We start from the raw sequence: 23,556 nt of genomic DNA on the forward strand, positions 1-23,556 counted from the left end.
AAACAAACAACAACAACAAAAAACATGTTTATACATTATTCCTAGGAGTACTAAATCTCGATTTAAAATAAGAGGTGGTGGAGTGTTGCACCAACCTGACATGATAGTCTGTTGCTGGCCGAAGGAGTTCTAAAGTTGCACTTAGTTCTTCCCCACTGCATTAAAGGAAAATGAAAAAAACACCTTTAGAGTTTGATAAGGACATAGTCTATGCTTAATTTGTCATGACAACTGATGTTAAAACTTGCGGATGTTTCTTATACTCACCAGTGCATGCTCTCGTACTTCCCATCTTTACCACTAATTGAGATGGAGACATCATAGCAGAGAGGCTCTGAGAAGCTGGGGTCATCCTCCTTGCTGTCATTCTCACTTTCTGGCTTGGTGGGCGCACTCCAGCTCACTGTTGCTCCTCTGGCCTCGATGTCTGACACCTATCACAAGAAAGTACATTGGATGAGTATCAAGTTATTCCTTCTTCAGAGTATCTGCAGACTCTTAAAATACTGTCAAATAAATAATTTCCTACAACCCTTAAAACTCAGAACCAAAACTGGTTATGGCTGGTAAACAGCAATGCTTAGAAGTCTTAAAAACATAAGCATTTCTTATTCTTGCATTTTCCAAAACAAACATATTACTTGGTAGTGGAAAAGAGTGTGGGATCAAAATATGCAAACTGACAGTGCATTGGGAAAAAGGTTTTCAGCTTCTGGCAGGGATGTGCTGTGCAACCCTAAGATTTTTTTCCATTCTGTTTGGAGAAGATTTAAAAATAGGTTGAGCTACTCTGCAGGGGGGATTCATATGTGGAAGAACTCAATCAGGTCAAGTCTGTACCTCCTCCCCTCTGCCCTGCAGGCCCACCTTAGTCCTTTTCCTTCCTGCAGTTTGACTCTCTGTTGAGTAACCTACCAGTATGGCAGCAAAGAGCTGAACTTCCCCAGTATTCTGTTAACTTTATCTATCATATTTCCAACAGAGCTGTTTTTGCTACTTTTACAAGGAGCTCAGACGGTACCAACGGTGACAAATCTTATCTTATAAGGTCAAGCAAATTCTATTTGCAGTTCTACTAATTCTGACCCAGCTGCTATTGAACAGCCATTCTCGTCTTCATTTATCTACAAAGCTGCTGAGCAGCTGAGAACCCAACACCATTTTAAAATAGCAATTTCAAAGGATAAAAAAAAAAAAAAAAAAAAATGTAGCTAGTATGAATATTTCAATCAGATAATTTTGCAACTATAACATTTAATCATGTATTTTGGTGCAAAACAAATGGCTTTCTCATGTATATAATCTAACTATGTGAGAGCCAGGGGAAAAAATGTACTTAACCCAGAGCAAATCCAAACCTTTCAGTACTTGTATAAATGCTGCGGCACAATTGGGAATAAAAATCCCCACATGGATGGTAGTCAGCAGGTCTGACTCCATTAGTAAGATGCTAAGTAATAATTCATTGAGGTTGTTAATAGAATGTTTAATGATGCAACATACTAGCATCATTACAGTTTCATTTTTTGTTAACGGAATCACATAAAATCATGCAAACTGCATTAATTAGATTAAAAAAAGAAAGAAGTAAACACCAACCACTGGTTTATTGATGGTGCTCAAGAGCGCTTGTAGGGCCTGCGCCTCCTTGTCAAGTACTGAGGAAAGAAGAGAAAAAAGTAAATCAATTTATTAAAATACTTTAATAATAGCTACTGTTTTTACGTGCTGAATAAACAGGATGTGTCAGTACTACCAAAATCACTCTGTAAATGTCAAACTTCTTTTAAATTAATGATTACAGATCAACCTTCTGTTAGTTACTACCCTTAAGCTTTAAAGACTTAAAGAAAACTATCAAGTGAGGAATTCAGATATTTCTAAGCTGTGAAAATAATTCTCTAACTGGATCTTGAAAAATATTGTAACGATTTTTTAAATGCTTCATTATTAGTAGTGGATTGTTTCTACAGTGTAGCAATCTCCATCAGGTCACAATGTGAAACTATTCTTCCTGCACATTAAAACGTGACTGATTAAATAGTATCACCTTTGCCCAGCTGCTAGTTTTCCCAAATACTATGCTAAAACTCATGATAAACCTCCACCCTTTAATACTCTTACCTGCTGACTCTCCAATTTTTCGCTTGCCTGTCTGCTTGTCAGGAGAGGACACTGTGTGCCTAAGTTGCCCCTGCTCTGCCTCCAGCCCTTTCCCTCCAATACCGTTATGAACGTCCACCGTTGGGGGACTGTTGCAGGACTTCTGTGGTGACGAGGGAGGGCTGTCCTTCACCTGCCCTCCTCCTTGACGCTCCTTCAGTTTCTTCTGCAGACGTTCATGTGTTTTGCTAGTTCTGTCATCTCTATGAACCAACGACGGACGTCCATGTTGGGAGTGAGAATCTGTAGAGACTGTGGCACAAACACATTATTCTTATAAGATGGACATGCAAATGCACATGATGATAGTGAAGTAATTCTCTTAGATTAAGCAACTAAAAGAGTAAGACTTGACTCATGCCATTAGTGTGTAACCAGCCTATCCAAATAAAGTGCTGAGAACAAATACACAAAAAAAAAAAAAAAAAAAAAAAAAAACAACACAACAAGTATAACAGTATATCCAGGGACTCCTGACTCCAACTCACCCTGCTCTGGGTAAATATGAGCTGGATGGTACTGAGAGATGTACTGGGAGCTCATGTCGCCCACGCCCCCTGCCATGCCTGTATACAGGTGATGTGGAGGGGGCATCATGGCAGGGTGTGGGATGAAGGCAGGCAGGTGAGCATGGGGTGGTGGAGGAGGATGGTGGAGAGGGGAGTGCCCCCCTGGGTGGAACTCTGGTTGCTGAGGTAAAACCAGAACCCGCCGCACTCCGTTCTCTTCTATGATCTAAGGGAGAAAAAAACAATAGCATTGAAAGCAGATATCAAAGCTACTCTCAGAATGATAAGATGCCAATCAGAAACACTGGGATGGAAATAGCGCATGAATGGCTACCTGTGAAATGTATCCAGGAGGCACATAGATTGGAGGCACTGAACCATTTGGAGACATCATGGGAACCTGAGCAGGACCTACGAAGAAGTTAGAAAGGCGCAAGATCAAACACCTTCCCTCAGGATAAACACTGTCATACACGTGGCTTAACTTTAATACAAGCCCAACAGCTATGGCAAACCAGAACCCCAATCCACAAATGTAGCACATTTCCGACATGCCACGCAGCAATGAATGAGTGATCTAAAACTAAGCCAGAGCCCCCAATTTACATTTTTTAACCGAAGGGTCAGGGCTTTATTTACAGAAGACTGCACTCAATAAGTAAAGTCAACAATGCGGCCATTTACCTTAAAACTTCTATAGAAATAATAAACACACTTTACTTAAATGTAAGTCAGAAAAACGTCTCACATTCAGCTACTTATAATTCCCATGCACAGGCAGTTTTAACTAAAGCTGCACCTCTGTAAGAGGAATATCCCCGTATATGATTTGTTTTTCTAAACCAGATGCATTTTCAATAAGTATTTTCTTAATACCTATGAGAAAAAAGGCCCAAAACGCATTTTTAAAAATCCTGGCAAATGCAAGAAAACCACTTTCCAAAAGTGCTGAGGAACAAAGTTTCCTGCTCTGTTGTGGGGGGCAGTTCAACGGCTTAGCTCAGCTCAGAGAAGAGACAGCTCAGCAAAAAGCCTTGGAGAAAGAAAGAGACCTCTCAGCCAAGTTTGCACATTCACACATTTCTCTTCTTACAGACCAAAGACAAACCCCCCCAATGCCATATGTCATGGAGGAGAGCAAAAGAGATTGCTTGATTAAGCATTTTCACTCATTTTGTCAAAAGAGTAATAAGAGGCGAAAGCTATTCTAATTCTAACGTGTCTAGAACTATAGCCTGCCACACTCCCACTAACACTTAGCACTGCCCTCCTTCAGCACTAAGTCCAGCCTCCAGGTCTCAAGGAAGATTAACAGCAAGTACGAGCACAAATAAATGGCCTGTATTTATATAGCGCTTTTACTAGTCCCTAAGGACCCCAAAGCGCTTTACATATCCAGTCATCCACCCATTCACACACACATTCACACACTGGTGATGGCAAGCTACATTGTAGCCACAGCCACCCTGGGGTGCACTGACAGAGGCGAGGCTGCCGGACACTGGCGCCACCGGGCCCTCTGACCACCACCAGTAGGCAACGGGTGAAGTGTCTTGCCCAAGGACACAACGACCGAGACTGTCCGAGCCGGGGCTCGAACCGGCAACCTTCTGATTGCAAGGCGAACTCCCAACTCTTGAGCCACGATCACCCCGAGGATAGGAACAGCTGCCAGTTTGCCAGCTACCTGTTTTGGATATTTCCACCACTATTACTTCCAAATAACAGAAGCATTGCCGTTAATACATTCGGCACCAAATTACAGTAACTGTGAGGTTGTTGCTTTAGACTGCAGTAGCATTTAGTTAAGTGTAAACAGATAAAATCTCAACACAGAATAACAGGTCCAGAGTTCACAGTTGTAATCAGCAGCTCAACACAGAGGCGGGTAATGTTTGAGAGGCAGTCGAGCAACTTTGTTTTGTGAGAAAAGTAATGCTGCACCATCGAAGCTGACACAGCAGTCTTTATCTGTGTAGGTCAATCCGTGTGTGAATGTTGCACAGCTTTGGTGATTTTGCTGTTGCTATCAGGAAAGGAAGTAAATGTGATCATTTCTATGCTTGTATATTATTCTACAGGCTGTGGGAGAAATGTGAGAGGGGAGAAAAATCATGAATACATGATAAGAGAAGGTAAATGTCCATATGGGTAGACAGAAATGTTAACTTTAATCTATAGCTGATCATGAGGCGTTTGCATCAGTTTACAAAGAAAAGTAGTACGACAGCTTAGAATTGCATCATACTCACATCCCCTTTCTGGTATTATTTGCTTTACAAGGGTTACAAAGAATTTTACCCCACTGACCCAGTGTACCGAGCCAAGACTAAATGCATCAACAGTAGCCTCCAGGAGACCCAACTACGTAAGCCCATGATTTTGCAGGGCACCTGCTCCCTGCTAATAAACTTTCTTGAATAAGACAAACAGAAGATAGGCCTTTTATACTGAAGTCAAAAGGGCAAACAGGCAGTGAGTCATTTCCCTGCCTAAGAACACAGGCTTTGCAAGGACAAAAAATTCAGGTAACATGAGGAGACGTTGTCTGAATGAAGCCAGTCACACTGGCTCAGCCATCATAGATATTTAGATTAACAATATAATTTGAGTAGGAGTTCAAGGGCTGCATTGTGAACTCTACTCACTTTTAAGAAAAATCTGTTATGCCACTCAGTACTAAGCAGCGCATCTGCCTAACAACTGCCCAAAGCAATTCTAGTTAGTGCTTCTGATGCTGAGGAACAGGAAATCTGATTAATCTCATTAGCATGCTATACGTTGTTCACACAGAATGAAAAGCTTTGTGTCTACCAACTTGGAGTGCATGGGCTAGAAAGTACAAGGTAAGAGAGGCAGGATAGGAGTCCACGATGTGAGAAGCAGGGTGGAAAAATAGGGGGAGACACCCACTCTTTTTACATCAAACTGACGCACGCGTGCTGACAAAGATCAGATTATTTGAAGAGAAAAAAAAAAAAAAAAAAAAAAAAAAAAGAAAAAAGGCCACATCCCCACCCCCCTCCTCCCCCTGAGTCAACCGAAGCACTGGTTGTGCTGACGTGGCCATGGAGTGCCAGCCTTCCAGAGGAAGTTGCCACAGAAAAAAGAAAAACTCATTAAGAAAAAGTATCAGTATTCCTCTAGGAGTTAAAAACTTTTCAAAAGGCCGCATACATGTTCACATACACAAAAATGAGCTGAAGCCCTTCGAGCACCCACCTGTTTCCGCTTGTCTTAAAATGGGGCTCAATAACAAAAACAGTCAAGCGGAACTTCACGTGCAAAAATACAAAACTTGGCAGACGTGGTGTTGAAATAATAGATTATAAAATTTGCTTGCTATAATACAAGCAAACTGTCAGGTTTAATCCGATGTACGATGAACCCTCAATTACATTTGAAGACTACAAAGAAGCAGATAAGCTACATAGAGTCTGTTTGGGTTAAGAGACAAGTGTAAAAATCCAGGAAAGCATTCAGAGGGAACAACAGTCAGTATTTTCATATGCGCGCTCTCAATGAGCTCTCACTGGCAACACGATGAACTGTGGTCCTATAAAGATGAAGTGGGCTTGATTAATTAGAGCTAATAAATTGTCTCTATCAGCAAATAAAGAGGAGTTAGGGTAGGCAAGGGAATGCAAGAACATTTACTGACAGTGGATAATAATTACACCCAAGCAAGGGAAAAGGAAGTACTGAACTGTCAATAATCCCAAAAAGTAATAATTAGAACTTAAAACCATAACCTGAATTTTTAGTGATGACACTGTGGCAAATGGTTCCCTTTTTTGCATGATAAAGCATTTTTCCTTTTAGGCGAGAAATATCTTTCATCAAATTAAGAAGGCAGTAATTTATAACAAGCGCAACATTTTATTATCAGATTACAAAGGCTGCATGTGTACACCCATCCTCGGACATAGTGCTGATCCAAAATATGCCTGCTAGCATCCAACCATCAACAATCTATTCAGATAGAGGAGGAGAAAAAAAGGAGAGGGAACTGTGCAAACCAGAACTTGAGGAAGCTGTAAACAATTGAACATTTTAAGAAAAAAAATAGACATTTTCTTGGGTATTTGTAAAGTTAATCTGAATATCCTAAAAATGTTAAGGCATCTGTGTGATTCTTGCAGCCCCCACCGGTATGAATGACGTTTACAGGAAGGGAGGGAGTCAGTAACCTTCATGCTTGTGCTTATTACAGAACATCAGAGGCTTATACTGCTGTAAGCCAGACTAAACCAGAACAAGAGAGGGGCCATGACTACAGGGGGCACTTTTTTGTAAATAATGAATTATCTGACTATGTTCAGGAAATAAAGATTCCACTTTAAAAACAGTTTCCTGACATAAAGTTATGATGTCTGAAATGATAATTTCCCAAACACAAAAACAGCTTAAGAGACATGCAACCATCTTATTGCTATGGACATCCCCCCACTGCCTAAACGGGGGTGGAGGGTGGGGTTAAGTTGAAACCCCCCCCCCCCATCATATCCTCTTTACCCCTTTCCCTTGGTATCAACGCAGCAGCGGGAGAATGACTCACAAGCTCAGTCATTCTTAGAGCTACTCACTGCAGAAGCTGTGAATGAACTGTCTGCATCCACATGTTTGTGTACATGTCCTTGGAGTTAGGTGGGGGAGGTGATGAGCATAAAAATAGTGCTAATGTGTTTGATGTTTGCAGCCCAATCCTGTAAACCATATGTGATGGCTGGGTTTGGGAGAGGGTGTTGTGTATGAAAAGAAGTCCAACTACAGCTGTTCACATGGGTTTTAATTTTAAATTATGCAATTCATCCAAATTTCTGTTTATTTCCAGTTAAAATAATAGGCTGACCACTGGTTGCTGGTAGCCTGTGCCACCAGCAACCGTTTCATGATGGCCTTAGCTACTCAGTCGAAGACTGAGTAACGTTGGACCAATGTTGCACCAATTACGATGGGTTCATTCATTACCATTGTTTCATTCTAAACATTTCCAGCGGCCACTTCTTCTGCCACCATTTTTTCAGGTAGACAGACTTAATTTGAAGAGACAAACTGCCTAAGTGCAGGCACACCAGTTTACATTTCAGCAACAGCAGTAGACACTAGTGTAGATTACATCATAGACTCCATATAGATTTAACACTTAAGTATAAATTACACCTAAAGAGGTGGTGGAAAATTAAGCAGCGACAGAAAAAGTATAATCCATATTTGAAATTCTCATTTAATGTTTGTTTTTTCTGTTGTTGGGGGGGGGGAAACGTGATGGTTACATACATACAGTTTACTAGGGTAGCCTATCTGAAACAGTTTTTCTGAAGGTTAGTATGCACTAACAAGCTCAAAAAATTCAAGTTGATGATACTGCAAGTGAAGTGGATCAAATTAACTCAACCCCAAAAACTCAAATCATAGGAATTATTTTCATAGAACTTCTTGAACATAAATTGTCATCAAAACAGTCTCAAAACGGACTACACCATAGTATACAGTGTAGACAGTTTAAGGCACAGGATATGATAGATGTAACTTTCTTCAATAGGGAAAAAGAAAGACTAAAGACACCTGCAGATCATCAGAAATGAAGTGAAGTGAAGTGTTTCATAGCTGTGAGACAGCCTCAGCAGAGATAAGGGACACGTAAGCAGAAGGACTGAATAATCAAACTGAGTAAGGTGTGTGTCTGCTCAGTAACATGAAGGTCTGTGCACACTATTTTTAGCTTCCTGTCACAATACCAAAATGACTGATTTTTTGTGAAAAATGGCAAATCACTATCAGGTTCAATAAGCCCTGTAGAACTAGACAGAGCTTTATGCCATAAACCACTGACTGAATCATCCAAAGTGATGGTGAATCACCGCAAGGCTATATCACATAAAGAAGTGGATCTAATCAACCTAGTGGTCCTGAAGCTGACTTGCCTCATCTGTCACCAAGCTTATCAGGTGGCTACAGATTCCAGTGATGCAGCTTTCTTCATCTACGTCTAGATTTGGCATCTAGAAGCAGGTAAAGAGAAAGCCAAATTAGGGAGTGCTGGCCTGAAACTGTGAGGGCATGTCCACTCTCCTTGTGGCAAGAAAGTTACCCAACACAAGCACAGTAAATGGCCACTCCAATTAGATTCTATCATCTCAGGTCCCGCCTCCAACTTAGCAAAGAGGCAAACACCCTCTATAAACGACATTTAACCTGGCTGCCATGCCCTATCACACAGAAATTGTGCACATTAAGCTGCTAAAAATATGTGAATATATGAGTACACAAAATGATGTCGTATAAAGCAAAAAGTGCGTAAGCCAGATCCTTTTGGCTTTGTGATACCATCATACACACCAGGGTTAAAGATGGAAGCATACACGTGCACATTAAACACTTAAGTGAACAGAGATATTGTTGTGTTGTATGGGTTGTTCTGAACAAACAAGGGAGGGGGAAAACAAAACAAAAAACAACCCAATCAACCAGCACATACATGCATGCATGCATGCCTGCAAGCACAAACAGACAGACACACACACACACACACACACACACACACACACACACACACACTTCTTCCTCCCTCCTTGCACTGCAAGCGGTGAGTCATCCCTCTATTCACGTCACAGAGAGATGAGTGCACCCTGTGACAGGCCAGTTAGTAGCAGTCACACTGATCTATGTGGCACCTCTCAGCTCCTTGTTTCTCCTCTGATGGAAACTATGCATGCTTGCTCCCCATTAGGAAGGTTTACTAAGCTCATAATGGGGGACTGGTGTGAGAACTCAGAAGAGAGGAGTAGGGAGAAGAGCCCCTGCTGTGAGCACACTGTATTATGGCTTCCTGCCTGGGCAGTATCACTTTCCATAACTCCTTTGTCATTTAACTATAGATCCCTGGGGCATGTCATCTCATAGTTATTTCTATATGCCACATGGTATAGACAAAAGGCCCAGACACAATGAGACAGTAAGCAGCAGTCTATATGGAAATCACTAAATGTGTCCTACAATGCTGAATGCCTTTAATGGGGTCACAAAGGGTATCAGAAATTAATCACACTATGTTAACATCTTTTTCCTTATCATATCAAATTCACAATTGGAGAGAGAGAACACAAGAGTGGCTATGAGCTCGAGGAAATGTCAATACGGGGCAGGATGTCCCGTGTACCAAGCCATAAACAAAGCAAATCATTTTCAGATCAATGTTTTCTCCGGGCAACTACAATTTATCATTTATAATTATGGTACCACAACGCTCCCTCCTACAACTACGCTGGCACTTTTTTCCCCTCCTTCACACTGTCAGCAACACGTTAGGGCTAGACTTCATTGTTGCTGTCACAAAGCCAGCGTAATCACCAACAATTGTGGAAAAGGAAATGCCATCAGGACAAATAAGCATGAGTAACACATCTTACTCAAACATCTTTTGCCCCAAGTCCTCTACTAAACACTGTAATTATGCCATATTTTTCTTTAACATTATGATATATAGATTACAGATGCACCATTCATCAGGACAATGGATTTTTAATGAGATGAGGGAGAAGAATATAAAGAGAACAAAATTACATATTAACTGAGCGTAATCAAGCATTTCTCATGCTAGATTCGTATAAATAATGCACATTTTGTTAACATCTTTTTTGTTAGTTTGTTGTGTTAAACAATAGGCTCACTCATTTTTAAGTCTTCTAAAAACAGTACATGTGATCGTATGAGTGCACAAAACCGGTTTTGCTTGCTTTAATCACTGCTCCTGTTTACAATGGTCACAGGTCTCTTCCTTATGTGTAATTCAAGTGATGAGGGACAAAGTCTGAAGGCTTTGATTAAAAAAAAAAGAAAAGAAAAAAAGCTCTTCTAAAGTTCAGCAAACGTAATAGGAGCGTTCAGCAGTCTGAGTTTGACAAGTCAAATGAATACCTTCCAAACTAACTGTGCTTTTCAGTAGGCATCTAATTCTTCATGTTACCCTCTTGCTGCCATATTGACAAGGAAAACAGTGTCCAGATGAAGAAAATAAAGAACTTCATACTTAAACCACGGTACCTTTGGAAGATACCCATTTGATTCAACAGTCTCAGACTGCTGAAGCCTCTTATCAACTCCAGAAATAAAGTTTAGGAAATCTTTTGAAAAAGAAGGGAAAAACTGGTGGTTTTGTCCCCCTTCACTTGGTATGGTAGAAAAAGATATTTAAAGACAGATGGAATGATTATAGTAAACAAAACACACTTTAATAATGCTTGCATGACCACATGTACATCACATACTACAGAACAGGAATCTGTCCTTTAAGCACGTGTAACGATATTTGTCTTAAAAACATCTTGTCATATGCCATTCTTTGAACTAGTCGCTGTTGTAACTGAAACTATACGTGCAATTATGGCACTGAGCAAGCTGAGAGCTATGACACATGACTACCATTCTGATATTTTTTTCAGTAAAAAAATACGTCACTGCATCCTCACCAACTTCCTCTCTTTCAAGGCGAAAAAAAACCAAGCTGAATGACTCCACATAAAGGAAATAACTGACAAGAACAGAATCTGTGTTAATCAGATTACCATATCCTGAGAAAGAAAAAAAAAAACGCACTCATCAAGCACTTTATTAACACTATACTGCAACCCTGTAATTCAATACAACCCCTCCTATAGTAATTTTTCCACCCCATTTACATACGTAACGGTGGAAAATATTATGCATGCTTTAAGATATGAAGCAGTTAAATGTACCACTACCAACCACCATGACTTAAATGACGAACATACAAGTAGAATGATCAGATTTACCAGCCCAACTTTGACTTTAGGCTCAACTTAATCTCCCTTTGTCCTACTCCCCTCTAGGTCTCTAGTTTTCCCAAGGCTAAGTTTATGCAAACATTTCAACTGTCATTTTCTCTTTGTAAACGTGATGCAGAGTGAAGATTAATATGATTATCTGACAGCCACGCCTTCTCTACCAAATGCCAGAAAAGGCTCTTCAGTTGAGCGACAGCCATGCAGGTGCCTTATTTTTCATTAGCTGTTGATGATTTCTGCTGCAAATGAATGAGTTTGAAGCTTTAACATTCTATATGTATTCATATGTACAAGGTGATGATGAAACTTAATTAAACCTTGATCTAATACTGTTGCCGTGTTATCTATGCAGAAAACACATAGTCAAACACAATGCCTAATTATCTCTTTTTAAAATGCTGGGGAAAAGATTGTATTCCAAAAACAGATTAACAGATGACATTGTATGAACTAATTTTTAAAGGCAAAAAACAGAGAACTGAGAAAATACGCTTTTTTTGTCTATGCATTAATGAATAAAGATGGGTCAAAAACATCCAGTGAGTTAAAATAAAAGTCAAGACTGACTTAACTGAACGTTATGCCATATTAGACAACACAGATAAAAATTTAGACTAAAAAGATCAACGCTTCTTCTTACCTGTGATACACTGAAACTGACCATCCTCTCGTCGAATAGTAAAGGCCTCACCTGGGTTTACTTGCACCAGGATTACCTGTGAGAAAGCAAACAAGATGACAAACAGAAAAATATGAGTTTCAAACTCTCATTTCAGTGAAGGCATACTGAATGACCTACAAAAGTGCCATGCTTAATGAATAACTTTAAAATAATTAAACCGTCTCATACCCTAAAGAAGGTATAATTCAGGAAAGTCAAAAAGGTAAAAACCACATAATAGTAAAAAAAAAAAAAAAAAAAAAAAAAAAAAAAAAAAAAGCATTAAAAAATACAAAAATCAATATGATAATATAAAATATAATTTGCTGGAAAACAGTTTCTCGCCACAGCTAAATCGAATGTACAGGAAAGACAAATTTGTTGATTAAGAAAAGACATAGCTACGTAGCCGACAATGAGTCACACTGCATATGCCATTTACAAAAGACCAGGAAAAAAAAAAACAAAAAAAAAAAAACAACAACCAAGAAAGCACAAACTAAAAAGCACATTTTGGTCTGTAAAGACATTTCCAATCACCTTCAAGGTCCCTGACAATACAACTTTTCTTTTAAGAGCTGCATCCAAAGTGTTATTGTAAGTTTATAACAATCATTATTTTTCTCCTTTCAATTAAATAACAGGTTAGCTTAGGTTAGAAAATGAAGATATCAAGATCACAAACTGATTATTCCGTTAACTTGTCTTTTTAAAGTCTGAAACATGCACAACTAGGCTTTTGTTGCCTGGCACTATGTGTGGGAGCTAGTTACCTCACTCTTGTGGAAGTCGCTGTCATAGAATCTACACTCCTCTAGCAAAGGGCTTTGACTATGGTTCTCTTCAAGCACTGAAATCATCAGCACCTCCATCTCTGACACTGCTCCCATTCATGTGCTCAGCAGGGAGAGGAAAGAGCCCTTTGCCTGCCACACAGAGCCTCATATGTCCATACAAACCCACACAAGCAGCGTCAGCAGCAAGCGTAGATGATGGAGGTGGTGGGAGGGGCAAGGGAGGTTTAAGTGAATCAAAGTCTCGCTACTTCAGAGACGGCTGCATGTGTATGTTTGTTTTACACTCTCTTTGATTTGAAGCAAACATGCTTTGTAGGATATTGCCTCCCCCATTTAATTTTACACTGGAAATTACTGTTGTAATCAATACTGTGACATTCACTGCCAGCCAATAAAAATCAAACAAAGGAAATTTTGCTTGCGAAAGATTTGACTGCTACTTACTGTTGCCCGCATTGCTTTTTCTCATTCAAGCGTCTCTGTTCACGCAGTCACAGAAAGGAAAAGATGCTCCAGGGTCTATCAGACCCTCCACCATTTCACCCAACCCTCATGAGAAATCACATGACCTGCGATGCTAACACATCTGGCTTGGATGTTTTCTTTTAACATCCTCCACTTCCATGAACTCCTGCATAAAGTCCAGGAAGAAACTGACAAGATGCGAGGAGTGCAGTAATATGGAGATCGGTCTCTTGCACTGGACGTAGCATTTACACAAAGTAGTTCATAAATCTCATGCTTGCTTAGCGTGGTTCAGCCGCATCTGCTCAAACAGCGTCTCTCTCTGCAGCAGGCGGCTTGTTCACTTTCGCCTCTGGCTCTAGTGCAGCCTCCCTACCGTCAGTATCCACAGCAACCCCTTCAACAAATAAGCCACAGCGATGTCCACGCCAAACCTTCACAGAAGGGATTGAAACGTTATCAGCAGTAGCCACTCTCCGGTAAAGGAAGCAGATGAGCCCAAGAAATCAGGAGCAAAAATAAGGAGGACTTTAGATGATGCCTCAGTTCCCTCTCCAGTTCCCTTCTTGACTCTGTGACTGACTGCGTGCCAGCTCAGTTAACGCCTGCTGTGCTCCTTAATATGGTTAATTTCAAGAGCATTCCATCAGGGTGTGATCATGGCACAGCTGAGCCGGCAAAGGTATAAGGGGTCCACAGCATGGGGAGTCCTTTGTTCTCTCTTTTTCACAACAACAACAATGGCGTGAGGGAGCTGAGCGACCCACGCAGCTTCTGAGGCTGACATATACGACTACGCTACAGTCCCTTTCCCTCGCCCTCCCTTCTCTCCCCCCCCCTCATACTCTCCCTGTCTCTCTCTCCCATTCACAGAGCAACATGCCGTACATCCTCATAATACTCCGATCAATTTGAGCGGAGATGAGGTGGTAGGAGTTCAACTGCAGAGCTCCTGCATTTGTGACAATTCCAGCCTCGTGCCATTTGTGCTGTCTTTAAAGATCAGAAAGCAGCAAAAATGAAACAAAACCGAGAGATTATTTGTATAGTGACACAACGCACACAGCTTGCAAGTACTCAGTGCTTTACTAACATCTGTCCTCATTTACTCCAAATGGATCGTTCCTTAAAGCGACAGTGCTGATCACTTGATCAGCGTATGTCAAGTTACCCGATATTCTGCGTCACTGACACTGCTGGAAAAAGAGTACAACAAACTCTTCCACAAAACAAAAATCACACAATCTGACTGTAAAACATCAAAATCAAATAAAAAACACTTCAGAGAAACAAAAGGTAAACTTTAGTTTATGCAGTTCACACACACTAAAAAGAAATGGATATAATCATTAGGCTGACACTCTTTGAATTATGGATTTTTTTTTTCCTTTATTCTTTTTCCTTTTCCTGCAGGCAGTTATGGACTAAAGCACAAAGTGAAATATGAATAGTGAACCTTCAGCTTGATTTCACTTGCCTTTAATTTTTTTAATCTAAAATATTGCAGTCATTCAACCATGCAATTTGTAGACATTATTGCGTGCCCATACAAAATAATTATGTACAACTGCTTACTAAGTGGAGAGTAACTACAGCGCAAAAAGGCAAAATCTACTTATTCATCTGTAATTATTTATCCTTCATCATCCTCTGAATTTAAAACAAAATAAAACAAAACTGAAAACATCATCTTGCCATTAGTGAAACAAGCAAATGGATTTGGTGTGTTTTTTTGAGACCTTAGAACCTGCCACATATACAAGGAGCAGAAAAAAAAAAAAACTACTAGTTTGAGAATAACTACATCTAACATTTTTAATGCATAAACTGACTTTGCAGAATGGGGGGGGAACGACACCATAAAAGATAAATCACTTTCAGATAAGACAAGTTCCTCTTTTGATAGTGCCACGTGTCATGCACAAACATAGCTCTTACATCCCCAGGAAGCTCAGATGTAAAGCTTAACTTAAAATCCTACTGTCAAATATAGCTGCAAACAGTAATGACAGGTTCAAGCAGTTCAGCAGTTAACCAGAGGTCCAGTGACGCCTTTTCAAAATGGGATCTTGAATGAAAATAAAATATGGCGCAAGAATGCTGTGAAGATGCCCAAATCCGAGCAATAACAATACAATACCTTATGTTCTGATCATTTATGGGTGTCCAAGTCTGTAAGATCCCGATTTAGCCCCAATCAGCGTGCCAAATTTGAAAGCTTTTGCAGGACTACATCTGCCTGACCATATAATGTACTACTCAGTAAATAAGCAGGGAATTCAGAAACTTTGTCTTGCCATTCAAAAATACAACTGTAAATATTACCCACCCATTGGGTGCCAGATTTAAACAGGAGAGCCAGATTCAAGACTTTAAATGCTCAGTCTAAACTGTACATACATTTGTGATACATACTTAAGTAGATTATGAAATATTTGCAACTTGAAATGGTAATTTTCTTTCATAATTAGTGTATTATTATTATTATTATATAATAACGCAGTTACACCTGCAGTTTCCATCATACTTTACTTTTTTAGTTGCAAGTTTGAGGTGCGCATGGTCTACAATCTCAGCAGCAGTACATACATGTAGTGTCTGAAATGTATAACCAATTGTCTCCAGTTATGTCCTAGTGAGCCTACAATACAGCCAACACTATATAGTGATTGAATGAGTGTGCAAGTGAATTAATTAACAATTTGAGCACAGCCTAGGTGCTACCACAGACAATGGCAGAACAACAAAGATTAAGGAGAAAGTTATTTTTAAAAAACAAAGCAGAAAGATCCACAACGTCACTGCTTGGCTCCAAAAACCTCTGTGCCCATCTCCAACCCAAGCTGGCTGTCTGTATTAAATGTCCAGATGCAGTAAAGACCAACAGCGTGATGACTTTATTTGTAAGTAGACAGACTCTGAAGAAGTGCTAGGATGCTGCAAAGGTTACTTTTCACACAGATGACTAAGCACTGTAATGTGCAATGGTTTCCCAGTTACATTCACAACAGGGAACAACACAATTCAGTTAAGCTGCCACAAATTTATATAACCAGTGTGTCCAAAGGTTAAGCAGTATATCTTGTTCTCACTGCTATAAAGATCTGCATCCAAGTATGAGCCCTATGCAAAGAGATTGAGGATCAGTACGCACACGCTGTCACACAGGTGGCCACTGCTGTGTTTTATTACCCAGGAGAATGGGGCTGTTCTGTGCGTTTGTGGCTGTTAGCTCTGACGTTTTTCTGCCGTTGGTGACTCAGAGTTCAGGTTTCTCACTATTTGTTCCTCTTAATTGTTTACTGTGTGTTGATGCGAGATAGCAGCTGGGTGGACAGGAAGCAGGAGCCAAATGACACAGGGAAAAATCCTGCCAGTGTCGGAACTAGCCAGGAACTAACGCAGTCTCCCTGCAGCTGATGGCATACACTTGCGTGTGCAATGATGATTCAAACCAATTTAATGATTCTCCACCCTCCAGGATACCCTGGAAACGTTACATAAGGGGATAGGGGGGGGGGGGGGGGGGGGAAAAAACCCTGAAATATAAAATCATTTAAAGAGGTTTTCATGCTGTTGTAAATAACCGTCTTCTTCTCTGTGCCGTTAATTTAGAGAGGATAATCTGTTATATGTATTAGAGCAACTACAAAGCATTACCAAAGCACACAGTCAGTCATACAGATTCATACATCTCATTTACACAACAGCTTCCACTGGCATCTTGTTTACAAAGTTAATTAGTTTTGATTTCTCTACTTTATGCCTCATCGTATTTCTAAACACACATCAATACTGACCAAACACTACTGACTGACAGGGTGTTTGAGCTTTGCATTAAGTCAGTATATGAAATGATATACAGTAATAGCTTTTAAATGGTTTTGACCTATATTAATCTGTACTTCAATTAAAAAAAAAAAAAAAAATACAAGTATATATTTATATTACAGTGCACAAAAACCAGACAACCTTTTTTTTTATTTTTTATTGTTGTTTTCGAACTACATATGAATATTTCACAATTCAGTGGAGGGGATAATTGGTGTTTGAAATTTGTGAATTCAAGACTTTTACCTTTCAAAATCTACATATTTAAAAAGTTAATTGGCCAATAATAAGAATTGAGCAATTAGCTAACTGAACTGAAATGCTGGTATGCAGACAATAAGAAAAACAAAAAATTCAAGTAATTCACCACTGACTTCTATATGCAGACAAAGGCAATTTATACCTGATCAACTTAACTATTATACCAGCAGTACTATCAGAGCAAAATAATGATGCATTCTATTTAAATGGGTGCACTGTTGGGATCACTGTTTTGCAAAAATCCCAAATAAATTACAGTACAGTTTGTTTCTTAAGCTGATTTGGATTTTCTCTCTTCCTCTTTTTTATTTTGACAGCCTGACTTGAAGATTCGACTATTCTCACTATGTAACTGTAACATTAGGCTACTCTCCAGCTATGGTAAACACAATATAATGATAACATTTTAAATTACTGACTGCCATAGTCTCAACGATTTGAAATGACTTTTTAAATAAAGGAGTGTAATTCTGTGCAAAGATCATTTTCTTTGGTACTGAAACCATGTAATTCTATTCATACGATGTACTAAATTTCTGGTATCATGACATCCCTACAAATAATAATCAACTGAAAATAAATGACAGTATATCCCACATGTTTTACATCTTTGCATCACTCTTTTATTCCACCTCCAAATACTACTGGGTCAACTGTTACTGTCCAGAGATTCTATGTGCATTTCAATCCAGCTGGAGCTAATACATTTAAAATAGTCTTTTTAACTGAAGCTACTGCAAAGCAATAATAGCTCAACACAATTACAATATAGCACATTTTGTTGTTGAAATCAAGTTGCCATGTTTATAGGGCCTGGAAATCCTTTACTACGTCATTCTGAGATGTAGTTACATTTCTGGAAAGGCTGCGTACAGTTTGGAGTCAATTTTCAACCAATTCCAACAATGGCTGGGAAATGAGTGCATAGTTACAAATAAAAAAGGATGTCAACAGCATAATGATAGTCAAGAGAGATTTTCAATAGCTGGCTCTCATCTTTTCTTATCACATATTTAGGAAAATCACTGCCATGCTTCTACCACCATGCTTGACAGTGAAACTAGTGCTAGGCAAGTAATGCACAGCCCTGTTACTTTTGGCTTGTTTTTTTTTTTTTTTTCTTCCCCTACTCAGGAGCACTTTCCATCTGGCTACTTTACCACATAGCCCACACTTGTGAAGTGCTGTGCTGAGTGTACTGCTTCCAAAGCAATCTCTCATTAAAGCGAAGGCACTTTGTTCCACTATCAAAACAGTCCTTGGACTCAAAGTCTGTTTCCTAGCTGAGATTTTCTAGCTTGGTCACTATTTGGTCAGTTGAAAGCCCAGGTAGTTTCACAGTTTTGGCCACATTAAAATTCATGTGTTATTCTTTTCCACTGCCCATGTTTTCTTCTAGATTTCTACCAAAAACAAAAACCAACCAAAGTTAAAAGTTTAAATTTACCTTAGAAACCCTGCTACATATTTATGCATTTTGTTGTTGGGTTGTTTTTTGTTTTGTTTTTAAAAAAAAATACTGTCTCAAGATAGCTAAAGAGATACATAAAGAGCACAATTTATCATATTACATCACCCAAGGGATTTGTCTGAATCCCTATCCAAGGGATATTTCTGAATGGGGCCATTGACTAAGATTGGCTTCACCTATTTTCGTGACATCACGGCCAAATTCAGTGTCGTCAAAAAGGGGGCAGAATCTCTGCTACAAAAACTACTTATGGCATTTTAGTGCATAATAACAAAAAAAGCTTTTTTTTTCTGCAAATCTAGTTATTACTTCCTTCCACACCTTTATCAACTGTAGTTGTCAACATGCAATTTGCTTTTGCGTTTGAAAGCATGTTTTGATAAAATGCTGTAATTATTTCAGTAACCACTGCAATGTGTGTCAAGTGTCATTGCATGTCTGCATGAGGGTGCGCCAAAGCTCTTCACACACAGCAGATACTTCAAAGCAAAGGCCAGAGTGGAAAGAATGAAGCTCACCAACAATGCCCATTCGCCATAAGTACAAGAAAATCTAGAACTAGAGGAAAGCAATTAATCAAAAACCTGTTAAGCAAGCAGAACAAAAACTTGCAGATGTCTGCAAACTCTCTGCCAGCAGTCATCTTGTGCCCTCTTAAACCACAGCAGGTAATGAGCTCCATATAACTTAACACCAAATTGTTAACAACACACCTAAATAAATGCTAGTTACAGAAAGGCAAAGCCTGATTTCCTGTGCATCTTAAAAAGGACGCACAGGCGGATGCTTGTAGACAGTGAAGTGAAAACCAAGAGTCAGCTTCCAACCAGCAGTAACTGTCAAGCAGTGGGTCTCTTCACATCAGTAGCAGAGGGAAGATGAATGATGCCACAGGTCTGTCAGCCAGTTTATTGCAAAAGCTTTGTAGTCTCTTAAAACACGGCCAAACCTTTACTTAATCCAGGGTTATGAAGTCACAGTAATATTTTCTTTTTTTTTATAGCCTACACATTTGACAATGGGGTGCAGTTTTTAAAAATTTTACAGGGAAGGCATTTGGTAAGCAGTGGCTAAATAAGATTACAACACAACAAAACAGGGGCTTAGTGGTTGTGATGTTGAAACAATAGTGTCGTGTTTTTTTCTTTTTAACTTATTACTATTTAACCTTTGGCTAACGGCTTGTCAATTACAGGATGTTAGCTGGTGAGTGTACGTTTTCACAAACTGATCCAGCCCTTGTTCTGGTATCTGGTTTCAAAATACACAGACGGCAAATAGGAAAATCATCTGCACTGATAACTGGATATTTTTTCTCAGCTCAGAAATACTGTGCCTATGCTTAACTAGTACTTGTGTCTCTTCTGAATACTGGTGCAGCAGTGATGGTGGTTCATCTTACTGGCTTAGAGGAAAGTGTCCTAAACACTGCTGAGTCACGCACAGTTCGCCCCCTCACAATAGTTGACAAATAGTGGGCTCACCTTCATCTTCACAGATGATTCAGTGGCTGACCAGGAGACAAGCAGAGAGGGTTGCATTTTTGTCACAACATCTCAAGCCCTCTGGCAACTTATGAGAGGCACATATTCAAGGCCCTGTCTCCTGTGTCTGGCAATAGCATACAAGGCCGACACTAGAGACAGCTGAATTGGGAGTGAGGTCTCACTATCCCACAGTAACAGTAGCCCACGCATGAGACACAGCCACAAGCAAACCACAGACTCATGGCTATGTCCCCGCTTCAGTTTTTGTATCTACCATTTAATACTGAGTATTACACTTGACCAAAGTCGACTTCTCATGTTTAAAGCTCATCTCATGTTAAAAATGGAAAACTGACAAGACTGCATCTGCACAGACTACAAGTGAAAGCAATTTCTTCATTCAGTGTTCTTTCTAAGCCTTCTCTCAAATGTGCTACTTTGTCTTGAAATAAGCAGCTATTATATACATTTCCCAAAAGGTTGGATGGTTCCTTGGCAGGCTTTCTAACAGAAACTGCACAGCAAGACGTCTGTACCAAGGACTGATACTAATTCCCTACAATCTGTTAAGTTACGAACACAGACCTAAAATCCATCAAAACACAAGAACATAAGCACAAAGAGCACAGAAACATTAAATGGCAGGTCTAATGAAAAAGAGTAATGAACAGAAAAAGAACATATATCCATCAGCACAGCCAACAGCTAAGTACATAAGCCATTAGCTAGGCTTAAACATTGACAGAAAGAGACTGATTCATCTGTTACCAATTTAGCTACAAACCAAACGGCAAAAGCAGAAAAAAAAAAGGGGGGAGGGAGCTTAAATGGAAAGAAGCAGTGAATCACACTGTAGCCAAAGTCATCTCTTAAATAGAATCATCTCAGGTAATGACCTCCAGACAACAGCTTCCTCTGTGAGTCAGAATAATTGGTCCAATAGAGCGTTAATACCAAGCCAAGACCGGAGAAAGAGGGGGGGGGGGGAACTAAACTAAACAACAACAACAACAATAATAACAAAAACAAGAACAAAGAAAGAAAGAATCAAGTGTTCTTGTAGCTTCTCTAACTAAAAGGTCAGAAATAGAGGGGTCAGCCATCGCTGTGAATCCTCTTCACTGTCACCTCAGTCCTGCCTCATTCTGTCAGGGCCCAGACCCCTCCAGTGGTTCCTGCTCCTCACTCTGCAGCTGTCATGATATTTACGCACCTCCTCAGACACAACACTACACACATTAGATTTACAGCATCACTCAAACAATGATGGGTGATAACCCCTATATGAAATATTGCAAAATGCCAGTATTATTTTCAGGTGGCCACAAACTGTGCCACATGTCATCTGCACAATGTACTAAAACAAACAAACAAAAAACACAACAACAAATAACCCCAGAAGGGTTTTTCTTACTTACAAACATGTTTGGTCCCTCACAAAAGAGATTTTAGACTATAGTAAAATAAAATCACCAGCACAAAAATGATAAGAATCAAGACTACAAATAGCACTTTAAATGTTTCTGACATTTGTGTTTATCAAATGGTCAAAAATAAGAAAAATAACATGAAAATGCAAAGATTAGGGTCAGATAATATCAGATAATGTCATAAAAAAAAAAAATCAACACTGAAGGTGGGTGTGCAGACAAATTAATTTGTATGAGGGCACTGATATAAAAGTTGAAACTATTGATGGACTGACTGAAAATAATCAATAGATATTAGGGCTGCACGATTAATCATTAGAAAATCGCGATCTCGATTCATACTTATGTGCGATCTCATTTCCAAATGACAACGATTTTTAAAAAAAAGAGAAAAAAAAAAGACGACGATGACGACTGTACCGCATTTTGATCCGGGACGTACTCTGCATGAAAACAAGCGCTCACTCTTCCTGCTCAACAAATGACAAGGGCGGAGCCTTATACCACGTGATACAGAAGCTGTGCCGTGTGATGCTAAAATTAGCAGGGAAAAAAACAACGGAGAGCACCCAAACACCAATAACGGGAACCTTATACAGCGCTTCCCTATACACGTCGAACTCAACGAAATTACGGAGGCTATCACTTATCACCTGACCAAAGATATGGCTCCCATCAACACTGTGCAAAACGAGGGATTTAGGAAAATGATCAACACCCTAGACAAACGCTACACAGTGCCGTCCTGCAACTATTTTTCTATTGTTGCACTACCTGCTCTATACATGCAGTGTCGAGCAGTACAACATTTTGCGGCAACAACAAAACGTGAGACATTTGTTTTTATGTTTATTTATTGTTTTTATGTTCAGTCTCAACTGTTACGAAGTTGATGTGCAGTTAATAAGTGCAATAAATATTTAAAAGAAAAGAAAATCGTGAGAGAATCGTGATCTCAATTCTAAGCCAAAAAAAATCGTGATTCTCATTTTATGCAAAATCGTGCAGCCCTAATAGATATTAATCATAGTTAAAATAAATTACATGTAGTTGCTGTGCTCTGGGCGCCACAGTGCTTTGTGTGTGTGAACCACCACTATCTGCTCTTCAAAGGGAAAAAAAGAACAGTAGAACATCACCAGCAGGAAACCCACTGCAAGCATGACACACCCAACTGCTTACTTATGTATCTAATAAGCCTTTTTATTTTCAAGGACATGTACCCATACAGCATTGCTAAAAATGATAGATATAGATGGAATAGGTTGACCTTGAAAATGTGCCACATAATATCCAGTTTTGTCACCCTTTCATTGAAAAAACACATACATAATGGATGCTATCCAAAAGGTTACCTTGTGGAACATTTCCTATTTTCAGCACTGTGTTCTCAATGTTTAGTTTTTGTCATTTTTTAAGTCATTGGTTAAAAATGTTCATCCACAACCCAAATCAATTTTTTTTTATTGTGTTTATTTGTTTTTTGTTTTTTTTTTTAAAATATACTATTAATAAAGCAGTTACTCAGCAGTAACTACCACACAAGGTCCAATTTTGACAACAGAAAGAAAATGATAGGGAAAGCAATAAAAAAAAAAAAAAAAAAAAAAAAAAAAAACATAAAAAAAAAAAAAGTGCCATGTTTATTTCTGCTGCCATCTTTCAACAGCTTCA

The 23,556-nt window shown here is 39.3% G+C and overlaps 1 protein-coding gene across 4 annotated transcripts in view; it reads right to left on the reverse strand.

The window, feature by feature from the left end:
* fndc3a (fibronectin type III domain containing 3A) overlaps positions 1–23,556 on the reverse strand; it is a 47,812-nt gene that overhangs the window by 14,631 nt on the left and 9,625 nt on the right. For 2 of the 4 annotated variants that reach the window (XM_040037866.1, XM_040037865.1), the window contains exons 3-9: positions 12,120–12,195; positions 3,007–3,083; positions 2,652–2,898; positions 2,125–2,415; positions 1,600–1,658; positions 268–434; positions 96–155 (exon numbers count right to left, since the gene is read on the reverse strand). In XM_040037866.1, coding sequence (XP_039893800.1) covers positions 96–155; positions 268–434; positions 1,600–1,658; positions 2,125–2,415; positions 2,652–2,898; positions 3,007–3,083; positions 12,120–12,195 — 977 coding nt within the window. Of the gene's footprint in view, positions 1–95; positions 156–267; positions 435–1,599; positions 1,659–2,124; positions 2,416–2,651; positions 2,899–3,006; positions 3,084–12,119; positions 12,196–13,381; positions 17,303–23,556 lie in introns of those variants that run through there. The other 2 variants (XM_040037867.1, XM_040037868.1) reach the window with 2 other exon arrangements.

The sequence above is a fragment of the Simochromis diagramma genome, unplaced genomic scaffold (genome assembly GCF_900408965.1).
Source record: "Simochromis diagramma unplaced genomic scaffold, fSimDia1.1 OVJJ01000463.1, whole genome shotgun sequence".
Taxonomy (NCBI): domain Eukaryota; kingdom Metazoa; phylum Chordata; class Actinopteri; order Cichliformes; family Cichlidae; genus Simochromis; species Simochromis diagramma.